The sequence below is a fragment of the Halichoeres trimaculatus genome, unplaced genomic scaffold (assembly GCF_033239565.1).
Source record: "Halichoeres trimaculatus isolate MK-OKI-2021-1 unplaced genomic scaffold, fHalTri1.1 fHalTri1_scaffold_12, whole genome shotgun sequence".
Classification (NCBI taxonomy): domain Eukaryota; kingdom Metazoa; phylum Chordata; class Actinopteri; order Labriformes; family Labridae; genus Halichoeres; species Halichoeres trimaculatus.
In genome coordinates this window covers 34,176,507-34,202,023 of record NW_027437190.1, presented here as the reverse complement: position 1 = coordinate 34,202,023, position 25,517 = coordinate 34,176,507, and the positions used below count along the sequence as shown (strand labels likewise).

The 25,517-nt window shown below is 39.5% G+C and overlaps 1 protein-coding gene across 1 annotated transcript in view; it reads right to left on the bottom strand.

Annotated features, from left to right (window-relative positions):
- sh3bp5b (SH3-domain binding protein 5b (BTK-associated)) overlaps positions 1 to 25,517 on the bottom strand; it is a 46,556-nt gene that overhangs the window by 5,586 nt on the left and 15,453 nt on the right. Inside the window, exons 4-7 of the mRNA XM_074684331.1 lie at positions 5,922 to 6,086; positions 4,277 to 4,407; positions 931 to 973; positions 616 to 835 (exon numbers count right to left, since the gene is read on the bottom strand). Of these exons, the coding sequence (XP_074540432.1) occupies positions 616 to 835; positions 931 to 973; positions 4,277 to 4,407; positions 5,922 to 6,086 (559 nt within the window). The remainder of the gene's footprint in view (positions 1 to 615; positions 836 to 930; positions 974 to 4,276; positions 4,408 to 5,921; positions 6,087 to 25,517) is intronic.

Below are 25,517 nucleotides of genomic sequence, written 5' to 3'. Positions count from 1 at the left end.
TTTGTCCTTGTTTAAGTGTCAACAAATCTATCAACAGTGAAATAAAGCTCAAATGAAAACCAGCACAGCCTGAATACTATTCATGCTAACAGGCTAATTGCACATTTGCATATTTGGCTTGTCGGTGTCCTTTAATGAAGTTATTTCCACTGAAAGGCCTTTACAGTTGTCTTACTGCCCTCTGCTGGTCTGGTGCTGTTTAGTATAATCTGTGCAGGTCTTTGGCGCCGCAGTCAGACGAACAATGGGCCACAGGAACTTTTAGCCTGGGGAGAACAGGCTCACAGATTCAATGACGTCTTAAAACTGACTTTTAGACCTGATTTACGTGAGAACCAGAACTCCTGGTTCCTTTGAGCCATTTAGAGACAAAGTGATCAAAAGTGTGTAGCTGAAAGGAGCAGTGTTCTGACTGAATCTAAAGAAACTCTGACATTTAGAGAGTCGGCAGGAGAGCAGCCCGTCCTGACGGCCGAGCAGAGACAGGAAGCTCTAACATTTACAGACTGACCTTTCATCTCGCCTGAGTCATGCTGAGCTCCATAAAGACCACGTTTAGTCTTCCTCTTACTGATACCGCTCAGATGGGGAGCGAAACGCCGTTAATGCACTCACTTGAGATCCCGTCTGACTCCATCTTGAAGCTGGAGACGTCGTCCCCTGATACGCTGTCGCCCTCGGCTCCCACGCCACGTCCTCGAGGGCCCATCGCCGAGCTTCTCCGTCGCTCGTGGATCTCGTCGGAGATCATCTCCAGGTTCCTGAGCGCCGTCTTGTACTCCCCTTTGGCTTGGGACAGCTTGGCCTGCCGCTCGTCCACGTTCTTCTTCAGGTTCTGGAGAAACGAGGGAGGAGAAGAGGAGGATGAAGAACATCTGGTCGTTCTTTGGCTCATGGAAATGGCAGATAAAAGAGTGAAAGAACGCGTACCTCCAGCTGTAGATAATACTTCGCCTTCATCTCAAAGTAGGGCCTGTAGAAGAGGAGGAGGAGGAGGAGTAGAGAGAAGATTAGATCAGAGGGGAAAATGCAGAGTAACCCAGAAAAAGAAGCGGTACCCACATCATCACTATGGCAACCTGAGGAGGAGGAGAGGATGGAGGGGTGGTGATGCTGGATGGGTGAAGGATGCAGAACGGATTAACACCCCACTGAGGAGACGCACAGCGAGGCAGCAGCTGATAATTCAGACAGAAAAACACGGCACAGAGATAACCGCTGCTAATGAGATCAACATCCAGCTCCTCAAATCACTTCCTGCTACACTCACACCTTCAACTCTGCCGGAAACATCAGAGTCATCTCTGCAGTCAGAGACGTCTGACATGTTTCGCTCTGATCCTAAAAACCTCCTCCTGTCGACCTGAGACTCTTCACTTCTCCGTCTGCAGAGCCTCAGCACCTTCAGGAGGCTGATGCAGCTCCTCGCTGACGTCTCCGAGCGATAAAGTAAAGGCACTGGGATCCAGGGAGGCTCTTATATAACTTCCTTAAACTTGAATTTTAAGTTTGAGCTGAGAAACGTACCCCAGAGCTCCAACAACCTCCCACTCAGCACAGGGAGGAGCTTTGAAGGTCCTGACAGCTCGTCTCTTCTTTCATTAAAACTCAGGCTGTTTTCCCGGGTGTGCACGCGCTCGCTTCTCCAATTCCAGAAATCAGAGCGTTTCTGTGAGATCCTTTCGCTGTGATCAGAGTTAATCAGGCTTTTTCTGCAGCTCAAAACAACTCTGGGCTGCGTGCAGAGGCCGAGCATCCAGCTGATAATCACTTTCAGCACATTCAGGTTGCATCCAGGCAAAGACTGATGCTGTTGGAGCTTTTCTTTGACGCGCAGGAGAAAAATATTTAACTACAGGATCTTCCTAAACGAGGGTAAAGCTTAGCTCGACTTTCACTTGGTTTGGACGGAGAGCAACCGGAGTTAGCTTTCTGCAAACCAGGTATGTGTCAAATACCTGCGGTTTGCTTGTCCTAACATGTTAAGTCAGGTGCACGGCTCTTGAGTCTCTCACGCATAGAAACGTGATGCTACAAGTGGTTGCTGGGCTAGTGAGTGTGTTCCATTGGCTGTAAAAAAAATGGCGTCATCTTGCTTGGCTCAAAGTGAGGTTGCCACAAAAACTGCTCCCCCTGGTGGCTGGCTGCAGTATAGGTCAAAAAATCCATCTCCCCAGTCATTCCAGATGGGCTGTGGTCAAACTTTAAAAAATTAATACACCTGGTAGAAATGTTTCTTACGTCCGATTGTTGTGGTGATTTGAAGATATTACTCGGTTGCCTTGTATTCTAGTCCCTTTTTTTTTTTTTTTGTATTCATTAGTTATAAGAGGCTAAAAATAAGGTTTTACGTCACTTTTAACGATGATTGACAGCTGACGGCAGGAGGTCGAGTCTCTACTGCGCAGAATCTGGCTGCACAATTGCTCCCAATGGCTGTGCCTGTAACGGAGGTATTTTGGCTTCAAAACCACCGATGGTAAATGGCGGAGCAATGCTGTCCACTCGTTAGACAGACTATGGTGTGTTCATGTAGTCACACTCTGAGGAAGTGGGTGTGTGCTTCCTCCGTGCTACGTCCACTATCATAGCTACTCAGATAAGCTTCTTCCAGTCGCTATCATCACCAGGCAAAGTCTCTTGCACACTGGGCGCTCTGTGATTGGCTGAGGTAAGCACTCTTACTCTCCGCTCAGAAACGTCCTGACACAACCAAAACATCAACATCCAGGCAGAGGAGGGGCATGAGGCAGACGCAGACACTGACACACGTGTATAGAGGCCTAGAGGAGACGATTGATCAGGAATGTGTTATCTCTGATTAAAGTCTTATCTCCTCCTTCAGTCTCTGCTCTGGCTCCTGGCTCTTTAAGAACTGATGTTAAAGTCCTTGTTGTTGTTTTTAAAGCTCTACTCAGCCTTTATGCTGCAGCTCCATCAATGAGGTTCTAGAATGTTGTGACATCAGCAAGGACAGAGAGCTTTCTGTCTTTGTGATGTCACAACATTCCAGAACTCTCTGGGCTCTCAGTGTTTTTAAAGGAAACTTAAGACCATTAGCTTTTAAATAGCTCTGTCTGCATCATTATTATCCCTGATTAAACGATATGTTTTATCTTATATATTTATATTTCTACACTTGTGCTTATTTTGTGTCATTCTTGTGTCCCTTTGGTGCCCCTGTAGTATCTTAACGTGATTGATAGCTTAAATAAGTCCCTAAGTTTCTCTCCCTGGTGTTTTATAAACTATTATTTCAGCCTGTTTTAAACACTTTATTTTTGCTGCTGTCTCTTTAAGGCTCCACAAACCCCTTTCATTCTGATTGGCCAGCCGACCTTAGTGTCATGAACCAGTCAGAAGATCCTTATGTGATGACTATTGCTATTGTGCTATATTCAGAACAGTGTTTTGATCAGCTACAGACAGATTCAGGAAACATGTAGAGGTTTAAAAATCTGCACATGCTCAGTCTGAACATCCAGTGTTGTAACTTCACATGTTTGAAATCCGGGAAACTTAACTCAGAAAAATTCTGTGATTTCAGAGATGTCACCTTGATTATGACAGATTCTGAACCTTGGTGATGGAGGAAATCATTTTGTGACGGCTTAACGTAACCATCCTGACTTCCTCTTTACCACCTGACACTTTCATGAAAGCAGCTGTAGTTAAACCTGAGTTTCACTGTTTGACGTCACGTTCTGCTGAAAGGAGAAGTGAAGCTTCCTGTTTTAGACCAAATCCTCAGGTGTAAATACAAAAAACCCCAAAACACATCACCTGACGCCACAAACACTTTCACTTCTTCATGATTCAGCCTATTTGAGGGTCTTCCTGTCAGCTCTCAGGTGTGTGTGTCTGAGACTCTCCTGCTACAGTTAATGAATCTGCGTTGGCGGGTTTTCTTTGTCTCTCTGGCTCAAACCGCCCACCAGCATCCAATCGTGCTTTAACAGTCTGCAGCTCGACTTCTCGCAGCGACCACATGCCGGGCCAGCGGAGAGCACAATTAAAAGCCAAATATAGAAGCAGAAAGTGGAGCAAGCTGTAACGTGGCGGTGAGGGTGAAGAACGACGCGTTGAACCATCAGGGGAAGAGGGACACGAAGAGGAACAGGTGGTACTAGCAGATAGAGAAAACCTCTAAACCTGTCAGAGAACACGAGGCCAAAGATCTGTGAGGAAAGTCTCTGACGGCTCCATGAAAACTCTTTAAGACAGGGAAAACGACGTCTGTGATTGGCTGAAACTCTGTGTGGTTTCTGACTCTTACTTGGACTTGTTGATGGTGCGTTTGAGTTTCTTCTCCAGCTGCTTCATGCGCGCGATCGCCGCCGTGTATTTAGCCGCCGTCTCTTTGTGCACGAGCTCACTTCTGGTTTTGGTGTTCTCCGCCTCCATCACCTGCAGCAGCCAATCAGAGAGCAGAGTCAGCAGAAAATACATCTTTTAATTAAACTCAGAGGATGTGTGGACAGAGGAGGGAAGTGAGGAAGAAGAAGAGGAAGAAGGAGAAGAAAAAGGAGGCGAGAGGGACAGGAATGAGAATGATCAGAGGCAGAAACTAATGTAAGGTATCAAGGAGAGGAAAAAGAGAGGGAAGGTGAAAAAGAAGAAGTAAAGGAAGAGGAAACTGAGGGTCAGAGGAAGAAAAAGGGTGAGGAGGAGTGAAAGGAAAGAGCATGAAAGGTTAAAGAAAAAAGATGTGAGGGTAAAAGACAAAGAGCAGATGGAAAAAACAGGAAGAAAAGAATGAGGAAAAAGGGCAAGGAGAAAAGCAAAGGGAGAAAGGAAGCACAGAGAAAGGGGAGAAGGAGAGATAGGAGAAGCAAAGATTGAGGAAAAGGGGTGGAAGAAGGTAAGACAGAGGAGAAGACAGCAGTGGGGGAACAAGAAAATAAGTAAGGATGGAAAGATATCTAAAAAATGTGAGTATATAAGAAAATTAATGAATATACAAAAATAAAAAAATAAAAAATAAAAATGAATAATAACATCAGTAAAAAAATATATAAAAATGAATATAAAAATAAAATAAATAAAATAAAAAAATAAATAAATATAACATAAGTAAAGGTAGAGAAGAAAAGATGTAAGAAGGGGGGAATAACTAAAGATGGAAAAATATCTAAAAAATATTTTTAAAAATATTTTAAAATATGTGTATATCAGAAAATAAATAAATATAATTAAAAAAAACAGAATAAAAATAAATAAATATAAAATAAGTGAAGGTAGAGAAGAAAAGATGGAAAAAGTAGTGGAATAACTAAAGATTGGAAAAATATCAAAAAAATATTCAAAAAAATATTTTAAAATATGTTTATATCACAAAATAAATAAATATGATAAAAATAAAAATAAAAAAAAGAAATAAAATAAAAATATATATAAATTAAGTGAAGGTAGAGGAGAAAAGATTGAAAAAGTGGTGGAATAAGTAAAAATGAAAAAATATATTAAAAAATATTCAAATGTATCTATTAGAAAATAAATAAATACACTAAAAATAAAATTATAAAAAACAAAAAAGAACTAAAAGAAAAGAAATATATTAATAAATAAATATAGATAGAGAACAAAAGATGGAAGAGTTGGTGAAATAAGTTCATATGGAAAAAACAAAACAAACAGGAAGGAGAAGAGATGGAAGAAGGAAAGACAGAAAAAAAGATCCAAGAAAAGAGTGAGGAGGAGAAGTGGAAGAAGAAAGGAGGAGATGAAAGAGGAGAAAAGAAAGAGGAGGTGGACAGGAAAGGGCATAGGAAAAATGTAGGAGAAGAAGACGGAATGGAAAGATTAAATGTGTGAAGAACAAAGAAGAAGAAGAAAAGAAGAAAAACAGGGTGATGAGAAGAGGAAATAAAGTTTTCCTGGTGTTGGATTCAGCCCTCTCCCCTCTCCCTCTCCGTCCTCACCCGCTGCGTGGCGTGGTTCAGCATCTCCTGCCACGCCGAGTCAAACTGTCGGTTATCCTCCTCCAGCAGACGCTGCTCGGCCAGAGAGATGGTCTCCTTCGCCGCCCGCAGCACCTCAGTGGCTCTCTGGAAGTCCTGAGTGGCTTTCTGGGCCTCCAGCTGGGCCTGGACCACACACACAGACACAGACACAAACGGGTTTATCATCCAGGAGGCGACAGAGAAATCACCCAACCTGAGCTGAAGTGATGAAGTTTTCTGCTAACACGACATAACTAACATTGTTCTGGTTTTAAAAACACCCAAACTTCACTTTCAGCTTTAAAAGAATCCAACATGTCCATGAACTCCCCCTGAGATCGGACTCAATAAATCACTTTGTGTTTTTATCTGCGTCCTTTATTTCACTTCTCAGACACAGCCAACCTTCAGGTTCAGAGTCTATTCAGAGAAAAATTCATTATCAAATCCTGATTGTGAAAATCTTTCTGCCTTCGCTGGGCTTTATCCTGCTGGAAGTGTGTCAGGGCTGCAGACGAGCTGATTTCATAACGAATCAATAACTGATGACTGTGACGATCTTTGAGGAGGGTGAGGTCACAGACAAGGTGGAGATCTTCAGTTTTTCACCGATGTTGGGGGAATTTTTCATCTGCAGTCGGAGAGATTAAACTGCTCTGAAATCAATCACCTGAAAAACCTGGACTTTGTTGTTTCTTCATACAAGGAAACATGTCGAGTTATCCTCAGTGTGTTGTCGGGTTAAAGTCCAGAAAAATGAACATGTGATGTTAAAGAAGCGTCTCAGCTGTCTCACTCATCACTAGCTCATGGTTAATACTGGATTCCATATCAAAGCATCAACCAGTGGAAAACCATGGCAAAAACATGAGTTTCTGTTTGCAAGCTAACCTGGTAAATCAAAGTAAAAAATTTGGGTCCTGTCCTGCAATCTGGACACAGAGCATCTCTAATCCCCACAAAGAAACTTCAAACAAAAGAGGAAGTGAGAACAACCTCTTATTCAAAGCTGAGACTTTTGACTCAGTTGACTTCCCGTTGTAGGGTCTACCTGAGAAGCAACAAGATTTTGAGTTCCTACCGTCCTCTCATTAGCATTTCATCCCTAAAGGAGGCTGAGAAGAACTTGGAAACGTTACCACTCATGGATTAAAAGGGACTATTTTTGTGATCTGGGTACATTAATTATTTTTATATCATCTTAATTAATCTTTTGCATCACTTCGTTTGGGGTTATTCTTTTTAATAATGTAACGAGAGTCAGCAGCTACATACGCTATCTCCCCCTCAGGGTGGATCAACACTCTGCACTTTCACAGAAAGATGAAGCTGTAGTTTGAAAAGGCCTGGTCTATGTGTCCGTAAATAAATCCTGTCAGCAGCGATAAGCTCATCCTCCTCTCTCCTCTGATGTGTGAGCTGAAACCAGCTCAGTCTGTGCTGACTGTAACCAAAAATAACATGTTTTATTTCTGTATGTGTGTGTGTGTGTGTGTGTGTGTGTGTGGGAATACTACATACAGTCTGAATGTGGTGAATCATCTCTGAGAGCTGCAGTAAATCCCAGCTCCACCTTTCATCTCACTCACGCTGAGAGCCAAAGGAAGATTTTCTGAAGACGTCTGAAGCTGTGGAGCGAACACCTCGACTCGGCAGAGACTCGACAAAAGAGTTGGAGAGGAATAAAGCGAGGAGGACACGGCGGAAACGCTCTGAATATTAAATCAGAGGAAGATTCTCCTGACCCACTTCATGCCAGCTGAGGCAAAGAACAAACTGTACGTGTCCCTGTTCGGGGGCTGCTCGCAAACATGTAAAACGTATGAAACAGTTTTTATACCTGTGCAAATTACTGCAAACAGAGCAGCTGAAGTTGCACGTCTGTTGTGATAAATACTGTTAAGGACTTCTCTATTCCAGCATTAGAGGAAGAATGAGCAGCTCTGCAGAGATGACACATGATGCTTGGATTAGACTCATGTGATTCAGTCATTCACGATGCAGATGATCAAATAACGTTCACCACACAATCTGTGTCTTCTTGCAGCTCTCAAACTATTTCATACAAACTGATTCTTGCATTAACATGTGGGATGTTGGGTTGTAATTATTTCCCTGCTGCACAAAATTCAGTCGTGAAAAAAAAAAAGGTATGAGTCAACTGTTTTTTGTGACGATACATGCTCCAGAGCGCCCCCTAGGTGAGAAAAACACAGGCCTTCCAGATGCTTTAAGCTACAGGCCTGATTTTTTTTTTTCTTTTGCACTATCACACCAAGACCCACAAAAAAGTCTCTTACGACCTTGGTGAATTCTGAACAGGACATTTCAGAAATTGGAGCCAAATATAAAAATTTGGCCATTTATAGGGTGCGTGTTTGAACATGCTTGTCCCTGGTTTTTCATCAGATCAACTCCAAACTTGGTTTATGTACACTTGACACATTGATGATGAAAAGTTATACAAGAATTTTTTGTAACTCATTGGGCGTGGCCACAGACAACCGCCAAAGTTTACAATTTGTCCAACTCAATGCAAACCTTGATAGCTCTTTCATACAGTTACATCAGCGCCAAATAGCACAAACACATGTAAGTGCACAAGGGTCCACTTATTGCTGCTTGCAGCTTTAATTAGGGTCTGAGTCTGCCAGCTGGAGTAGCTACAGTTAGAATTATTGCTTGTCCTTGTTTCTTTAATGCTTTAACCCAAAATTGCGTGCTTTCAGCTTGAGATATAAGTGAACTCACTTCACCAAAAAAATCAGTCATGGTGGAAAATGTATAAATTGACTATTTTCTTGCTCCAGAGCGCCCTCTAGGTGAGAAAAGAACACAGGCTTTTCTTTTTTTTTTGTTTTTGTGCATTACTATCATACCAGTACCATCAAAAAGTCCCTTACAACCATGGTGAGTACACAACAGGGTATTAGGGTTACATATCAAATTTTGATCATTTACAGGGTAGGCATTTGAACATACTTGTCCCTGGTTTTTCATCAGATCAACTCCAAACTTGGTTTGTGTATACTTGACACATTGATGATGAAACGCTATGCGAGGATTTTTTGTAACTCATTGGGCGGGGCCACAGACAGCCGCCAAAGTTTATGATTTTCCAACTAAATACGAACTTTAACAGCTGTATTTTACAATATCAGTATTTCTTTGTTTTTGTGTCACTCTAATCCCACATTGCTTGTTTTCAGCTTCGGGTTAAAGTGAACACATCCAGCTTCAAATTTCGGTCCTGGCAAAAAAAGCATGAATGGATTGTGCTGTGAAGAAACATGCTGCACAGCGCCCCCTAGGTGAGAAAGACACAGGCCTTCCTGCTGCTCTAAGCTACAAGCCTAATTTTTTTTTTCACAACTATCCTACCAAGACCTATAGAAAAGTCTCTAACAACCACAGTAAAATCGAAAGAGGAAATTCAGAAATTAAAGTCAAATATAAAAATTTTGGCCATTCATCGGGTAAGCATTTGAACGTACTTGTCCCTGGTTTTTCATCAGATCAACTCCAAACTTGGTCAGTGTATACTTGACACATTGATGATGAAAAGTTATGAAAGGATTTTTTGTAACTTAATGTGCGGGGCCACAGACAGCCGCCAAAGTTTATGATTTCCAACTAAATTCAACTTTTAATAGCTCCCTTGTACAATCTCAGTATTCATTTAATTCTTGTGCTGCTATAAACCTAAATTGCTTGCTTTCAGCTTAAGATAAAGTGACACACCAACCACAAATTCAGTAATGGCTAAAAAATGTATAAATCAAATGTATTTGTAGAGAAACACACTCCACAGTGCCCCCTAGGTGAGAAAAACACGGGCCTTCCAGCTACTTGGAGCTATAGGCCTGATTTTTTTTTTTTCACAACTATCATGCCAAGACCTATAAGAAAATCTCTAACAAACACAGTGAGTACCAAACAGGAAATTAAGAAATGAGAGTTTAATATCGAATTTTGAAAAAAATGATAGGGTTGTTATTTGAACATGCTTTTCCCTGGTTTTTCATCACAGCAACTCCAAACTTGGTTTGTGTACACTTGACCCATTGATGATGAAAAGTTATAAAAGGATTTTTCATAACTTGATGCGCGTGTCCACAGACAACCGCCAAAGTTTATGATTTACCAACTTAACCAAAGTATGAATAAAATGTTTTGTGAAGAAACATGCTCCACAGCGCCCCCTAGGTGAGAAAGGCACAGGCCTTTCTGCTAGCTAGAGCTACAGGCCTGATTTTTTTTTTCACAACGATCATGCCAAGATCTACAGAACAGTCTCCAACAACCATGGTGAATGCGGAACAGGAAATTCAGAAACGGAAGTCAAATATAAAAATTTGGCCATTCTAAGGTACATGTTTTAACATGCTTCTCCTTTGTTTTTCATCACAGCAACTCCAAACTTGGTCTGTGTATACTTGACACATTGATGATGAAAAGCTATGAAAGGATTTTTAATAACTTAATGCCTGTGGCCACAGACAACCGCCAAAGTTTATGATTCTCTGACTAATTGCAAGCTCTCTTGTACTATGTCAGTTTTCCTTTGTTTTATTGTGCCACTTTGCACCCACATATTTGCCTTTAGCTTTAGATAAAAGTTAACATACACAGCTACAAAATTTGGTCCTGGCAAAAAATGTATGAGTCACTTGTTTTGTGAAGATACATTCTCCACAGCGCCCCCTCGGTGAGAAAAACACAGGCCTTTCAGCTACTTTGAGCTACAGGCCTGAATTTTTTTCTTCACAACTATCATGCCAAGACCTACAAAAAAGTCTATAACAACCACGGTAAAATCTGAACAGGAAATTCAGAAACGGAAGTCAAATATATAAATTTGGCCATTTATAGGGTATGTGTTTAAATATGCTTCTCCTTTGTTTTTCATCACAGCATCTCCAAACTTGGTCTGTGTATACTTGACACATTAATGATGAAAAGCTATACAAGGATTTCATGTAACTTAATGGGCGCAGCCACAGACAACCGCCAAAGTTTATTATTTTCCAACTAAATGCAAACTCTTGTGTATAATGTAAGTTCTTCTTTGTTTCTTGTGCAGCTTTAAACCCAAATTGCTTGCCTATAGCTTAAGATTAAAGTGAATACATCCAGCTTTAAAAAATCAGTCCTGGCAAAAAAAAAATGTATGAATCACTTGTTTTGTGAAGATACATGCTCCACAGCGCCCCCTAGGTGAGGAAAACACAGGCCTTTCAGCTACTTTGAGCTACAGGCCTGAATTTTTTTTTTCACAACTATCATGCCAAGCACCAAAAAAAAGTCTTTAACGACCACAGAGAAATCTGAATAGGAAGACCAGAAACAGGAGTTTAATGTTGGATATTGACAATTTAAAGGCTACGCGTTTGAATTAACTTCTGCTAGGTTTTTCATCACAGCAACTCCAAACTTGGACTGTGTATTTAAGAAACACTGACAACTAAAAGTTATGAAAGGATTTTTTGTAACTCGATTGGCATGATCACAAATGACCGCCAAAGTTTTCGATTTTTTGGACTAAATGAAAACCTTAGTAACTCTGATGGATAATGTTGGACCTGGACCAGAAGTCACAAACCTTAGCCTAGCTCAATGTAGCACATTTTATGTCCTGTAAATCTCTACATCTCATCTATTCTGTCATTTCTGAGCCAGAGACTGATGGATATGCATGTGTTTTCATTATTTCATTACATGCAACTTCCAGGAACGTGAACTACATTCAGCAGATTTGACCCTGCACATGATCCAGCCCCCGTCTCTATCTCCTGTGAGGACCTCCAGTCTGTGACATCACCACATGATTGCCGTAATCTCATTAGCGCCGGCCCCTCGTCCTGCCAGCACAGCAGCAGCAGCAGCAGCAGCAGCAGCAACGAGCAAACAACCTCTGCCTTGTTGTCGTCATGTGTTCAGGCCTCGGTATTTCACGCCACCACGATGCACATGCTGACTACACATGCTGACGACACATGCTGACAGAGAGCGACTGCAGAGTCCTGCTGTAAAAACATCCTCAGCAGAGTTTAACCAGTTTACAAACAGCTGCAGAGGCCTCCATCGTGACCTCGATGTGTCTCCTCAAAGGACGCTCTTCCTGAAACTGGGCTACGACAGGAAAACTCTTCCCCACTCCAAGTGACAGAAAAGAAATATCTCAGAGTTTTTCTCTTAGTGTCATCTTAATAGTTGGTCTCACGAGTTTCACACTTCCCTTTGTCTCTGGTCACGTTGTTAAAGAGCAGCTCGTCCCACACACGCTCACTCCTCCTCCTCCTCCTCCTCTTCTTCCAAAAGTTGTCGATCTCTCTGTTTAAACTCGGTGTGATCTACATTTTCTCTGATGAAGGATGAATCATTGTCTCCTTCTTCTCTCATCTTCATCCTCACCTGTTTCTTTTTCCTACTTCCTTTGTCCTCTTCTTCTTCTTCTCTTCAATGCTTCCCTGTTTCTGTTTTTTACTTCCATCCTCTATTAGATCTTCTTTTTCTGTTTCTTTCTTTCCTCTTTTTCAGATTTTCATAATCTTCTTTTCTTGCTGCGTTTCTCTTACCGTTGATCTTCTCCTTCCTTCTTTTCCCTTCGCTTTTCTTTACCTTTTTTTCCACATTTTAGTTTCTCCTCACTTTTTTTTACCCTCCCTCCTTTGAGTTTTTATTCTTTCCTGTCCTTACAATATTTCTCTCATTTCCTTTTCCAATTCTACCTTTTCATTTTCTGATCCTTTCCCTCTTTCCTTTCTTTTAAATCATCTCTTTTTTTATGTTTTCAATTCTTTATTTTGTTTCTCTCTTTCCTTCCTTCTTGTCTTTCGAATTTCATCTCTTTTATTTTGTTTCATTCTTTCCTCTTTCAATCTTCTCCCACCATTGCTCTTTATTTTATTCTTTTTTTTCTTTCTACTCTTTCATCACTTCTACATATTTTTTCTTTAATTGTTTTTTTTCTTCCTTTCTTTCCATTCCTCCTTTTTTTTAGTTTCAAGCTCCTATATTTCCCTTCTTCTTTTCCACCGAGTCTTTTTCTTCTTTCTACCCGTTCTTCAATTTATCCCTCTATTTTAATCCTGGCATTTTAGTTCTTTGATTTAATTCCCACTCTTCTTCTTTCTGTCATTCTCTCTCCTTTTTTGTGTTTTTCTTTTAACATTTTATTTTCTGTTTTTAGGTTGATGTATTTTAATTATACTGTTATCCTGTATTTTTTTTTCCCATCTTATCGCTGATAAATGCACATTTTATGATCTAGTTACTCGAAGGAACAACAAGGGACAAGAGTTGGAAATTAACACTCACTATAAACTCTCTGCGCAGCACATCAGATTCATGCTTTGTTATAACTATGTTGAACTGCATCATTCCTATAAATGAAAAAATCAAATAAAAAAATTAAGTTTTGTTTTCACCCTTCTATTGCCATCCATCTCCTCCTCTTTCTGCTATCTTCCTCTTCATTGTCTTTTCTTGTTTTGTTTTTTTGTTTTCCTCCTCCCCCTCCTGTCAGTCCAGCCCACCTTTTTTTTTACTTCTTTGTCATTTTTCTGCTTCCTTCCATCATCCTCTCCTCCTCCTGTTTTTTCTCTCTGTTTGTTTATTTTCCTCTGAGCGTCAGTTTTGCTCCTTTAGCTTCATCAAATATAAATAACTGCACATCATCAGAGCCAGCGTGAAGTTTGTCTGTTTTTCTGACGCTCTTTAAAACTAATAAATCACATCAACAGATTAAAGATAAAAACAGAGAAAAAAAAAAAACTTTCTTCTTTATTTGCTCCAGTTTCTGTTTTCATATGTCGCTGCAGGCGAAGGAGACACAGTAATGTCATCATTCATCTGCTGCTCAAAGACGGAGGAGTGAGGATTTACGGTGTGAGGAAGAGGAGGAGGAGGGCAGAAAAGATGCTGACTGAAGATAGATAAAAGAGAGAGACGCCTGTTAGAGGATTAACCTGCTCCATACGTCGGTTTTAAACCACAGCATCACTGACCACAGGAGGTAACGTCTGACTCATTCTGAAGACGCTACAGGCTGCGTCATCTCTCGGACAAAAGTGACCGTATTTGGTCAGTAGTGACCGTATTTGGTCAGAAGTGACCGTATTTGGTCAGAAGTGACTGTATTTGGTCAGAAGTGACCATATTTCTTCTGAAGGGTTGAGACAGAGAGAGGTTGGCAAAGTTTTCAAAGCGTCAGTGTGGGAGAATCATTTATCAGCGGGTTTGTTGGTCACTTTGTTAGAGCGACATTATCAATTAGAGAAAATGAATCCAATCAGGTCAGACCATAAATAATTCAGTTTCATCCTTGGCAGCTCAGAGTGTTCGACAGATTCACAGAGAGGGGACAAACCTGCATGCCAAAGACCAGGGGTCTGCAACCTTAACTTTCAAAGGAGCCATTTTTCCTCAGCTCACCTGGATTAAAGTCATTCAGGAGCCACAACATCTCCTTTATCTTTGCAACAAAGACTGCAGAGTGTATAAAATCCAATACATAGATAAAATCTGGTGAGTAAATATCTTAACGAGAAGTATTTTGAATTTATAAAATTTTACATGTGATGTCTTAGTTTTTTTATTTTTAATAAATTTGCAAAAAAAATAAAAAATAAAATTTGAATTTTTTTAAAAAAATTGCAAAAGTTTCAAAAAATGTTCCAAAAAATTTATTTAAAAAATTCTAAAAAAAATGAATATTAAAAAAGTGAAAAAGTATAAAATAAGACATTTTAAAAAATGCAAAAAAAAAAATGGAAATATGCAAAAGAAATATTTTAAAAATGCAAAATTTTCAATGTTTTTTTAAATTGCAAAAATTTTCAAAGTTTCCAAAAACAAGTGAAATTTAATTAATTGGAAACAAATTTAAAAAAACTTTTGGAGGAAAACTTGAATTTGATAACATTTATTATTATTCATTATTTAGTCAGCACATTAAATGAATCCATCCACAGAGATTAAAAATCTGTATTCCAGGCATTTTGTGTCACATTTATTGCTAGCCCAGTTAGCACATGTTGTTGTGATGAAACCAGAAGATTAGCCTGCTAATAACCGAATGCTAACTGGAGATATGCTAACATTAAGTTAGTGAAAGGTGAAGTCGTCAGAGAGCTGATGGTGTTTGTTGAGCTGGAGTAAAAGCCATCGCCACAGAGATCGACATCTACAAAAGGGAAAAGATGCAAAAGTACTCGAGTACTCTTTCCTTAGATATTTAGAGTAATCGAGTACAGGAGTTACTGTGAATTCCCTACTTCAGTAAAAAACGTTGCCGTCCTCTTTTCCCCTCAGCGTCTCCTCAGGTACCTCTGGTCTCCAACCTTGTCCCTTTAACTTTGTCTCTTTCTCTTTCTATCTTTATACATCTGTCTCCTTCACTCAGCTCTCCCTCCTCTGCCCTGACTCCCTCCTCTCCTCTGTTCCTCCCTCTCCTCCACATCTGTCACTTTCTATATCCAACTTAATCTTTCCTCCCGACACGCCTTTGCCTCTGTGTTCATTTCTTTACGTCTTTCTCCTTCCATAATCTTTCCTACATTTCCTTCCATACTGCTCCTTCTTCACTTTCTCCTTCTTCTTCTCCTTCTTCTCCTTCTTCTCCGTTCTCAGCGCCGGCTCAGCTGCTCCATGTTTTAATCACACTGCATGAGGCCCATGAAATTTTCAGGACGACTTTCCTCCAGAGGCAGGGCGATGTGTAAGTAATGCAGAGGTTCAGAAACTGAGCTGACATGTCCTTTGGTCTGTGTTTGTGTGTGTGTGTGTGTGTGTGTGTGTGTGTGTGTGTGTGTGTGTGTGTGTGTGTGTGTGTGTGATGCAGCTTCAATTATTCAGGAGACTTTAAACTCATAAAAAGATGGTCGTTGAGAGAAGAAATGAGGCTAAGAGAAAGATAAAGACAGAGGAGAAGAAAGGATGTTTTTTCATTTTCAGCCTTCCTAAAATCCTCGTGGTGGATTTCTTAGTCAAACAATCAGAGTTTGAAAATAATCAAAGCAAGAAAAAACAGATGAAAAATAACGACACAAGCAGATTTTAAGAATTAGGTGCAAAAATTGCATGAACTGAGTGAGAAAATTCACACCAGTTAAATTCTCTGAGAGGACTTTTCATTGATGGTAGTGACACCTGTGGTCACAGTTGCTAGTGTTTCTCCAGGATAAAGACTCTGCAGATCCGCAGATCTCGGCCTATCATACAGAATCATCATTCTTGATTTCAAATCTTACACCAAAAGTTATATCGTTTGCTGAAAAAACATCTGAAAGAAATTTTTATTTTTACAGCTGATGGAAAAACCACTTCCATAAAAATCCACGTATGGTCTAAAAAGTGAATTAGTGGGTTATATTGGCTAATGAATTTATAGAAGTAAATACATCTTTTATGACTGGAAGTGATGAGATTTACAGGTGTTTCTTTCTCCTCACTTTACGTCTATCTCTAACGTTAGTGTTGTTGTATTGTAGTTGTAATGCCGACTCATTCCAGTAGATGGAGGTTATTCACAGAAACCTGCCACCTGCATAGACAAACAGTGTTATCCCCGTTTATTGTGGGAAACAGTGTGCCAGGTAGACCGGTCCATTGCATACTGAGAAATTTTCCTGGATCAGTAGAACATCCATGGATTTTTGACATACTGCCGATTTTGCAAGTTTTTGCATACTACCTAGGAGGCACTCCTAGTGTAGTAGCCAGTTTGGACACAGCCTTTGTTTCCCATCACCCACTGTCCTAGAGAAGATAAATTTTCCGAGTAATGCATTTGTTTTGGAAGCGATTTCTTTGTTCAATAGAATGATACCTGATATCTTTAAAACAGTAACACATCCTGCCGTTAGCGCCAGTAATTGTGGGCTCTACTACCATTGAATTTAATGCTTTGTTGGGGTGCATGGTGCTCATGGGAAACAGAGTCTTTATCTCTATTTTAAGATGAGAAAAGATACCGTATCTTGTCTTGATGTTGGGTTTCTGCTAATAAAATTTTATTAACATTTACGGGTCTAGACCTGTGAATGTTTTTGTTAAGTGTCTTGAGATAATGTTTGTTATGATTTGAAACTATACAAATAAAGATTGATTGATTGATTTATCCTGAAAAAACAGTACCAATTATGGCCACAGGTGTCACAGTAACCACCACCAAACAGAGAATCCTTTGCCAACTTAAGGCCCATCCCAGACTAGGAATGGGTGAATACTGGTATCAGTAACAGGAATCAGGCGGATACCAGCCTCTTTTTCAAGGAAAAAATACTTGCAAAGGCTGCCGATACCAGCAGCTGGTGGCCAAGTCCTCCTCGCCAGTAGATGGTGCTACTTCCTATGGTATAACACCATGACAAAGATTGTCCAGACAACATGAATGTACAAGGAAGAGTACACAATTCAACTGTTTCATTTTTTGGATAATAATATTGCTGTTATGGCCCATAACTGATATTTGCTGACATCAATAGTGGTAAAGATCAATAAACAAATAAATAAATTAAAAAAAAAAAAAGATCTGTGATGATCACATTGTGAACATACTGAAAATCATGCACACTGAATTTTTTAATATCTCCTTTTATTTTCAAACTTGTTTTCCTCGTCCACTATTTGTAGTTTCGGTGTTTACATAGAAAAACAATTATTTGGGTCTTGAAAGATTGTTCAAGATTCCCTGAAAATGCCCTATTCTTTTTTCAATTTTGCACATTTTTTTGAAATATTTGAAAGTTTATTTTTTTTAATTTTGGATTTTTTTTTCTATTTTTGGATTTTTTTTTTTAATTTTTGGATTTAAAAAAAAAGGATTTTTTTGAAATTATAAAATTATCATTTTTTAAATATATTTTTATTTTATTTTTTATTCAAATGATTTTGAACTAACTGACCCAAGGATAGAGAGAAAACATTTATTTTTAAGGCATTAAAATCCACATAATCAAGTTTAGGAATAAAATAATATATTTTGAGGTTATACTTATTATGCAGTGGGAGTAGCTCTTTGGCGCCATCTACAGCAGTGGAGGTGTGCAAGACAAAATGTAGTTCTAATTCACCTAAAATGTAAATTTTTATTTGAACAAAAATATCAATATCAAGAGTTGAAATATCACAGAACACAGAACAAATATCTGAGACCAGGCAGCTAATGAGTAAATATCGGCCCATACCGATATTGATACCGATACATTGTGCATCCCTACTTTAAAGCAGAGATACTGAGCTGTCTTTGATCAAAATGATATGTCACTGTAGTATTATCAGTTCTCGGTATTGATGAGTACTCGCACTGGTCTAGGTCTGAAAAGCAGTGGTATCAAACATTTCTTCCCAGACTCTCAGAGTTTTCTTCACTTCTCTGTTTCCTCTTGAACTCATCTTCCTCTGATTAAATAATCAAAACTGATGCAACAACACAAACAACACAGCCGTCACAAACAGTGATGTTCATGTGATCATTACATCACGAGCCACGCTTGATCTGTTTTTAATGGGGTCAGTATGCCAGATCTGATCCAGATCCAGATCCTGAATCTGCACACAGTAATGATGTAACAGCTGATGCAATAAAAACCAAGCATCGGTTATCTGTGACTCCAGTCTCATGACGGCTCTTTATCTTTCCTGAGAGGACAAACGGGACGGAGAGACGTCTCCTGGTGCGTCATGGCGATACGATCAGAGACGCTGACCTTCAGAGTGAGGATAAAACACGACACGCTCATGCTCCATCACCGCGACCTGATTCGGCTAATTTTTGAGGAAACTTCTGTCTCACTTTGATGGACTCTGGTGGTAACCAGGTTCTCCTCTCTGTCCCCGTGTGTCCGACTAACCCTGGCCCTCAGGAGCCCGCTGTTTGAAGTTTATTCCAGGAGAGAGGTGGGCGCTGCGCTGGCCTAGATTCAGGGAGCTTCAGGGTTGGCGGTAACAGCGGGGAGAAGCCTGTGATGCAGGCGTCACGCTCTTTAAAAGGCAAATTAACCCAGATACACCGGGCCCAGCAGCAGGAGTTCAAAGGAGAGAGCAACAAGGACTCACTTTCCAGTCAGCCGGCGCCTTTTTAGATCGCTCCCTGGTTAGTCTGACGATGACAAACCTTCAGCGTGAAGCACGGTTTACATTTCCATCTATACGCTCAAATCTGTCCAGGTTCATCGGTTACAGGAGACCAGAGTTTGAAGAAGCAGTAACTTCCTTAACATTTGTTTCTCACTGCTTTAAACTCCTTAAAACTTTAATAAAACTCCCAAAGGGCTTTTTTTCAGTCTTTATTTTGTCCCTCTTGAGCCCCTGTAGTATCTTTACATGATTTACAGCTCAAAAATCTTCCCTATTTTTCTCCTTTTGGTGTTTTGTTGAAGCTCTAACAACTCCCTCGTCAATTCTTCACCTTACTGCTGGACTTAACGTCAACTTTTTGCCCCTATTAGCCTAGCTTAGCAGTTAGCTAACAGTTTCCCAAGAAAACTCTGATTCAAAAAGAAATGAACGTCACTCTCTCACAGGAGATTCCTATTCAACACACTCCTAATGGACCAAAAACAGCTTAGCTAGCTTGATGCTAATGTAAGTAGGAAATTCAATTGTTATGCTAGTGGTTAGCACACATTGATATTAATTTGTTTTTAAAACAAAATTTGAACTTTCGTCACAGAAACATCACAGTTACTCTCCGTTAACAACACTGAGAACTCTGAAAGTCAAAACACTCTCAGGTAAACGTTTCCAAACAGGAAGACAGACAAGGTACTGAACAACCCAAAGCATAGCTATTACAACTTCTGGACACTAGATGGCCTACTCCAGTCAATAACATACAACATAATAAAGCATAGACATCACATGACAGCCCATTCAACTTATCTCTTTTTATTTGAACCTAGAGATATTTCCTTTTTTCAATTTTGTAAATTTTTTGAAAATTAAAAAAAAATAATAATAATAATATATATATATATTTTTTTTAATTTTTGGATTTTTTTTTTAAATCAATAAAACAACTTTTTTTTAATTAAAATTATTTTAAACTATTTGGCCCAAGGATAGAGAGAAAAAAATATTTTTACGGCATTAAAACCCACATCATCAAGTTTAGGAATAAAATAATATATTTTGAAGTTATACTTATTATACAGTGCAGTAACTCTTTGGCGCCATCTACAGCTGTGGAGGTGTGCAAGACAAATTTTACTTCCAACTCACCTAAAATATGATTTTTTTTTTTTTTTTAACAAAAATATCGATATTGATATTTTTTCACGGGTCAAAGTATTTTAATGTTTTGCCATATTTATATTTTATCACACCTCTACTCAAAATGCTAAGGGGGAATTCTGATATTTTCAAAGCTAAACCCAATTTTTACATTTTTTAAACGGCAGAATCAGATCACCTGAGTCAGGAGGACGAAGAGATGGAAAGTCCTTTAAATAACAACCCAAACACTCCTTCAACAGGAAGAGGTGCAGTGTTTTCAGGAATTTAATTCACTGGTTAACGATCAAACACAGAACAAATATCTGAGACTAGGAAATGATGATTAAAGTCGTGGTTTTCAAACCTCAATCGAGAGTTTAAATTTAGCCAAGACTTTGCTGTTGAAATGAATCCAAGTAGAGTGACAAATGGTTTCTTTTTATGCAACTTAGTAACAACTGCACACACACACACACACACACACACACACACACACACACTGAAAAAAAACACTATTGCACCACGTTCTGTTGAGTCATTGTCAAAAGTACAAAAGGAAACCTCCACCCAACCACAAAACTCCAGTCAGAGCCGCTCTGCAGACGAGCCTGCCAGCTGCATTACGCAACAGCTTCCAATGACTGTGGCATCAAAACACACACACACACACACACACACACACACACACACACACACACACACACACACACACACACACACACACACACACACACACACACACACACAGATGGCTGTGACCTTGCAGCAGCTTCCTCTGCCTCTCTCACAAATCCTTCATCTTTGACTCCATCCATCAATCCACCAATCCTTTCTGCTCCGTCCATCATCAGCATTCCCCGCGGCTAATGTGTGTGTGTTTGTGTGTGTGTGTGATGTGTACAGCCTGCCAAAAAAGATAAACAGAGGCAGAGGGAAAACAGCTTCAGAGAGGAGGGAAATGACTGAAGGGGAGAAAAATCAAAGTTGAGTCCTCGTGTTCGGAATAAGAAGCTCGAGGTTTGGACGCTGGATGTTTTGGTCGTATTGTTACGTAACACCGTAACACAACAATCATCCAGTCACACCCAGAAACCTGTCAGCCAACTCCTCAGAGCCTCTGTTTATAGACTTTATAATTATCTTGTTTGCTTTTGTCTTCCTGCGTTCTCACAGATTTGAGTCTGAAAGTTTCCCTGAAGGAGACGAGACATCCGGGACGCTCTGATCCAAATCTGTCGAGCTAATCTGAGCATGTTTTACTGATCACAGTTCAGAGATTTACGTCAGCTGTCATAAACTGAACAGAGCATAAAGTCAGCGTTAGCAACCTGTGGCTTAGAGGTTCATGTGTGTAAGTGTCTGTGTCAGCCTCAACCCCTTCTTCAGCCTGGATGTTGATGTTTTGGTTGTTCAGGATGTTTTTTTGGGGGGAAGAGTAGACATGGTTATTTCAGCCAATCACTGCACAGCCAGTGTGCAAAAGACTTTGTATGTTGATGATAGTGAGTGGAAGAAGCTAATCAGAGTAGCTACAACAGAGGATGTAGCACAGACGTAAAAACACAACCAAAGTGAAATAAAACGCCAAACAGATGAAGCTTTTTCCTCAGTTTTCTTAACTTCATTCGCTTTCTAGCATCACTGGACAAGTTAGCTTTCTGCTAACCAGGTATGTGTCAAATACCCATGGTTAGCTTGTGCTAACCTGTAAAATTGGCCCTTTAGGTTCTGAGTGCAAATTCATTTAATTTTTTTTTTAGTTTTGCGAATTTTTAAAATTTCAAAAAAATAATTTTAAATGTTTTTTGAATATATTTTGTGAATTATTAATTTGCAAATTTTGGAATATCTTTTTTTTTTAATTTAAGAATTATTATTTTTCTAATTTTCAAAGTTTCAGATTTTTTTACATTTTTGAAAGTTTCTTTTTCAATTTTGGGGATTTTTCAAAATTTCATATTTTTTTCTACATGTTGCAATTTTTTTGTAAAAGAACATATATATATATATATATATATATATATTTTTTTTTCAAAGTTTCATTTTTTAAATTTTTATTAAGTATACTTTTTAAATTTTGGTAATTTTTTCAAATTTTTATTTTTTTGTGAAATCTTGCAATTTTTTGAGTAATAAAATTATTATTTTTTTAATTTTTTAAGTTTCCATTCTTTTTTAATTTTTGAAAGTTTCTTGTTTAATTCTGGGATTTTTTTAAATTTCATTTAAAATTTTGCAATTTTTTTTGCAAAAGAATTTTTTTTTAAATTTAATTTTCAAAGTTTCAATTTTGTGAAGGTTTTTAAAGTTTACTTTTGAAATTTGGGGAATTTATTAAATTTTCATTTTTTTCTTAAATGTTGCTATTTCTTGAAAAAAAAAAATTTCAATTTTTTTTTTTCATTTTTTAAAGTTTTCTTTTCAAGTTTTTGGAAATTTTTTAATTTGTTTTTTTCTAAAATTTTGCAATTTTTTTGAAATTATAAAATTACTAGCTTTCAATTTTTGAGGTGTCAATTTTTTTTTTAATTTTCGCGACTCTTGAATTTTTTCTTCATTTTTCAACTTAAAATTTCATTTTTTTTTAAATTGTGCAATTTTTTTACAAATTCAAATAAATATTTTTTATATTTCTGCAATTTTTTTTTAAATTAAAACACAAAGACATCAAATATACACTTTCATTAATTCAGATAACTTGCTGTTTAGATAATTGTCTATTGGATTTAAAATATGTATAGATAGATGGTAAAATTCAAATGCTTCAATGCTGCAAAACTGAAATCAAAGCAAGTAACAGGACCAGAAACTGGTGATGCTCCTCTCCTATCTCCTCATCAGCTCCTTCTGATTCACAGAAGAGGATTTAGGGAGCAGGTGAAGCCGAACCATCACCTCCTCCGTCTGAAGCATGTCTCTGTTAACCTTTGTTCCTCTCACTCCACCGCCCTCGTCTTTCTACCTAAGCTGCATCAAATCTTCCTCTAAATCTTGCGTATCATCGTCTGAACAGCCGAGATTACTCCACCATCTTCCTCTCACTAATCCTCTGACATCTGTTCAAACTCAGCCCGATGTCACGGTCACTGACGGCGTCCTTAAAGCTGTCATCTGGAGACGACCGGGGCAGGGGATGAGTTTAATCTCAGCTCTAAAAAAAGAAAAAATCTCTGCAGGACGTGATCGTTTTGATCCTTTGAATACTAAAACATCACCTCCTGGATAAACTATCAGATGTGCTCTGTTTAAACATGCAGGTTCAGTCACCGTGCATGAACCAATCCAGAGAATAATGTGATTCCAGCTTCAGGCAGCAGCGAGTAACAACCCAAACTCTCCTGACCTCCTCCTCTCCATCTCCAGCCCCGAGTCTGATGAGGTGAAGCGGAATAAAAAGTGAGTTCTTGCATTTTTCATCTTCTTCTTCTTCAGCAGATTAAACTTTAGCTACACGGGCCCACAGGAGTCAGCACTTAAAACGTGCCCCTCAGGATCCACTCAGGCGAGCTCACTGAGAAACTTTTCTGCTCCGTCACGCTGACCCACTTCATGCTCGAGTGTTCAGGTCAGCTGTGATTAAAGCGAACGTGACGCGCTCGGAGCTTTTAACGTCAAAATCAGGAGGCTGAGTTCAGCAAGCTTCAACGTGCACGCTCCATGGTCCACGTGCTGGAGTCTGATTAACCATTGATGACTTCCTCTTTACCATCAGAGCTGTTGGTTCGTCCTTTCTGACGATACTTTCCCTCTAAACTCACCGACTCTCACTGACTTCTGCAGATCTCAGGAGGGGGGGGCATACAGCGAGTGCTATTACCACCTGGAAGGGTGGCTAACAAGCCAAGCCGGGCAGTGTGTTTTGCAAACCAGGGGGAACCCTCAGCACACATTTTGGCTCCCAACAAAAGGAAACTTTAGCACAGGTTTTGGCTCCCAAGCAGGTGACACTTAAGCCTGTGTTTTTGGCGGCCAAGACTGTTATCAAATATTTTTACTCTTAAGAAAAGGACTTTACATCCCACGTTTTGACTCCCAAATAAAGAGCACTTCAGCTCATTTTGGGATTTGAGAAGGGGGCACTTTAACTCTCATTTTGGCACCCAACAAAAGTACACTTCAGCACACATTTTGGCTCCCAAGGGGGAACTTTTGCATGTTTGGCTCCCAAGGAGGTGACACTTCAGCCTGCTGTTTTTGGCTCTAATGACTGTTATCACATGTTTTGACTCCTAAGAAGAGGGCTTTTTGGCACATGTTTTGATTCCCAAAAAAAGGGGACTTTTGCGAATATTTAGGCTCCCAACAAAAGGTCACTAAAGGGCACATTTTATCTCCCAACAAGAGGGCACTTGAGGACATGTTTTGCCTTCAATCAAGGAGAAACTTAAGCTTACATTTTGGCTCCCAATTGGGCACTTTGACAAGCTTTGGCTCCCAACAGGAGGGCACTTTAGCACATGTGTTGGCTCTAAAGAACTTATATGTTTTGGCTTCAAAGAAGAGGGCACTTCAGCCTGTGTTTTTAGCACCAAAGAGGACTGTTAACACACGCTTCGACTCTTAAGAAGAGGGCCTTTTATCACATTTGAACTTCCATAAAAAGGGCACTTAAGGACAAGTTTTGGCCTCCGAGAGGGAACTTAGCCTATTTTGGCCCCCAAGAAGAGGGCGCTTAAAACTGTGGTTTTGGCCCACAGAGGGGCCAGTTTGACTCTTAAGAAGAGGACTTTTGGCACATGATTTGGCTCCCAAAAAATAGGGATTCAGCACACATTTTTTGTCCCAACAAGAAGAAGCTCATATTTTGGATTCCATTTGGGCACTTTGACAAGCTTTGGCTCCCAACAAGAAAGCACTTCAGCCCATGTTTCTGGCTTCTGAAAAGGACTCTCAACACACATTTTGACCTTTAAGAAGAGGGTTTTGGCTCCTAAGAGGACGCTTTGCTCAGTCTGTTCATGGTCTGACTAATGTGTTTACATGCATCTTGACAGTAGCTAGCTTTCTTAGCCTGTGTGTAAACGTATTTCGAGGGAATAGTGTATTAATGGAGCGAATGACCAGGGTAGAAAAACAATAACGGACCCACTAGTTTTACGTCAGTTAGAAGCTCTAAATGTTGGTTTTGATTATTTTCTGATGAATGGCCCAGCCTCAGGGAGCTCTATGGGAAATCTTTTGTCCTCCTGCGTAACGCCTGAATCATGAATCATTAGCTGCCACCCAGACGCTGATATGCAAATCCTGATTATCCAACACTCTCAGGGCTTCAGGTCTGGGTTTTTATCAGGAGTCAGGGTTAAAGAAGAGCCGTTTGTCTCTGCTCCGGGCGCCGCCTGCTGCTTATCTACGACC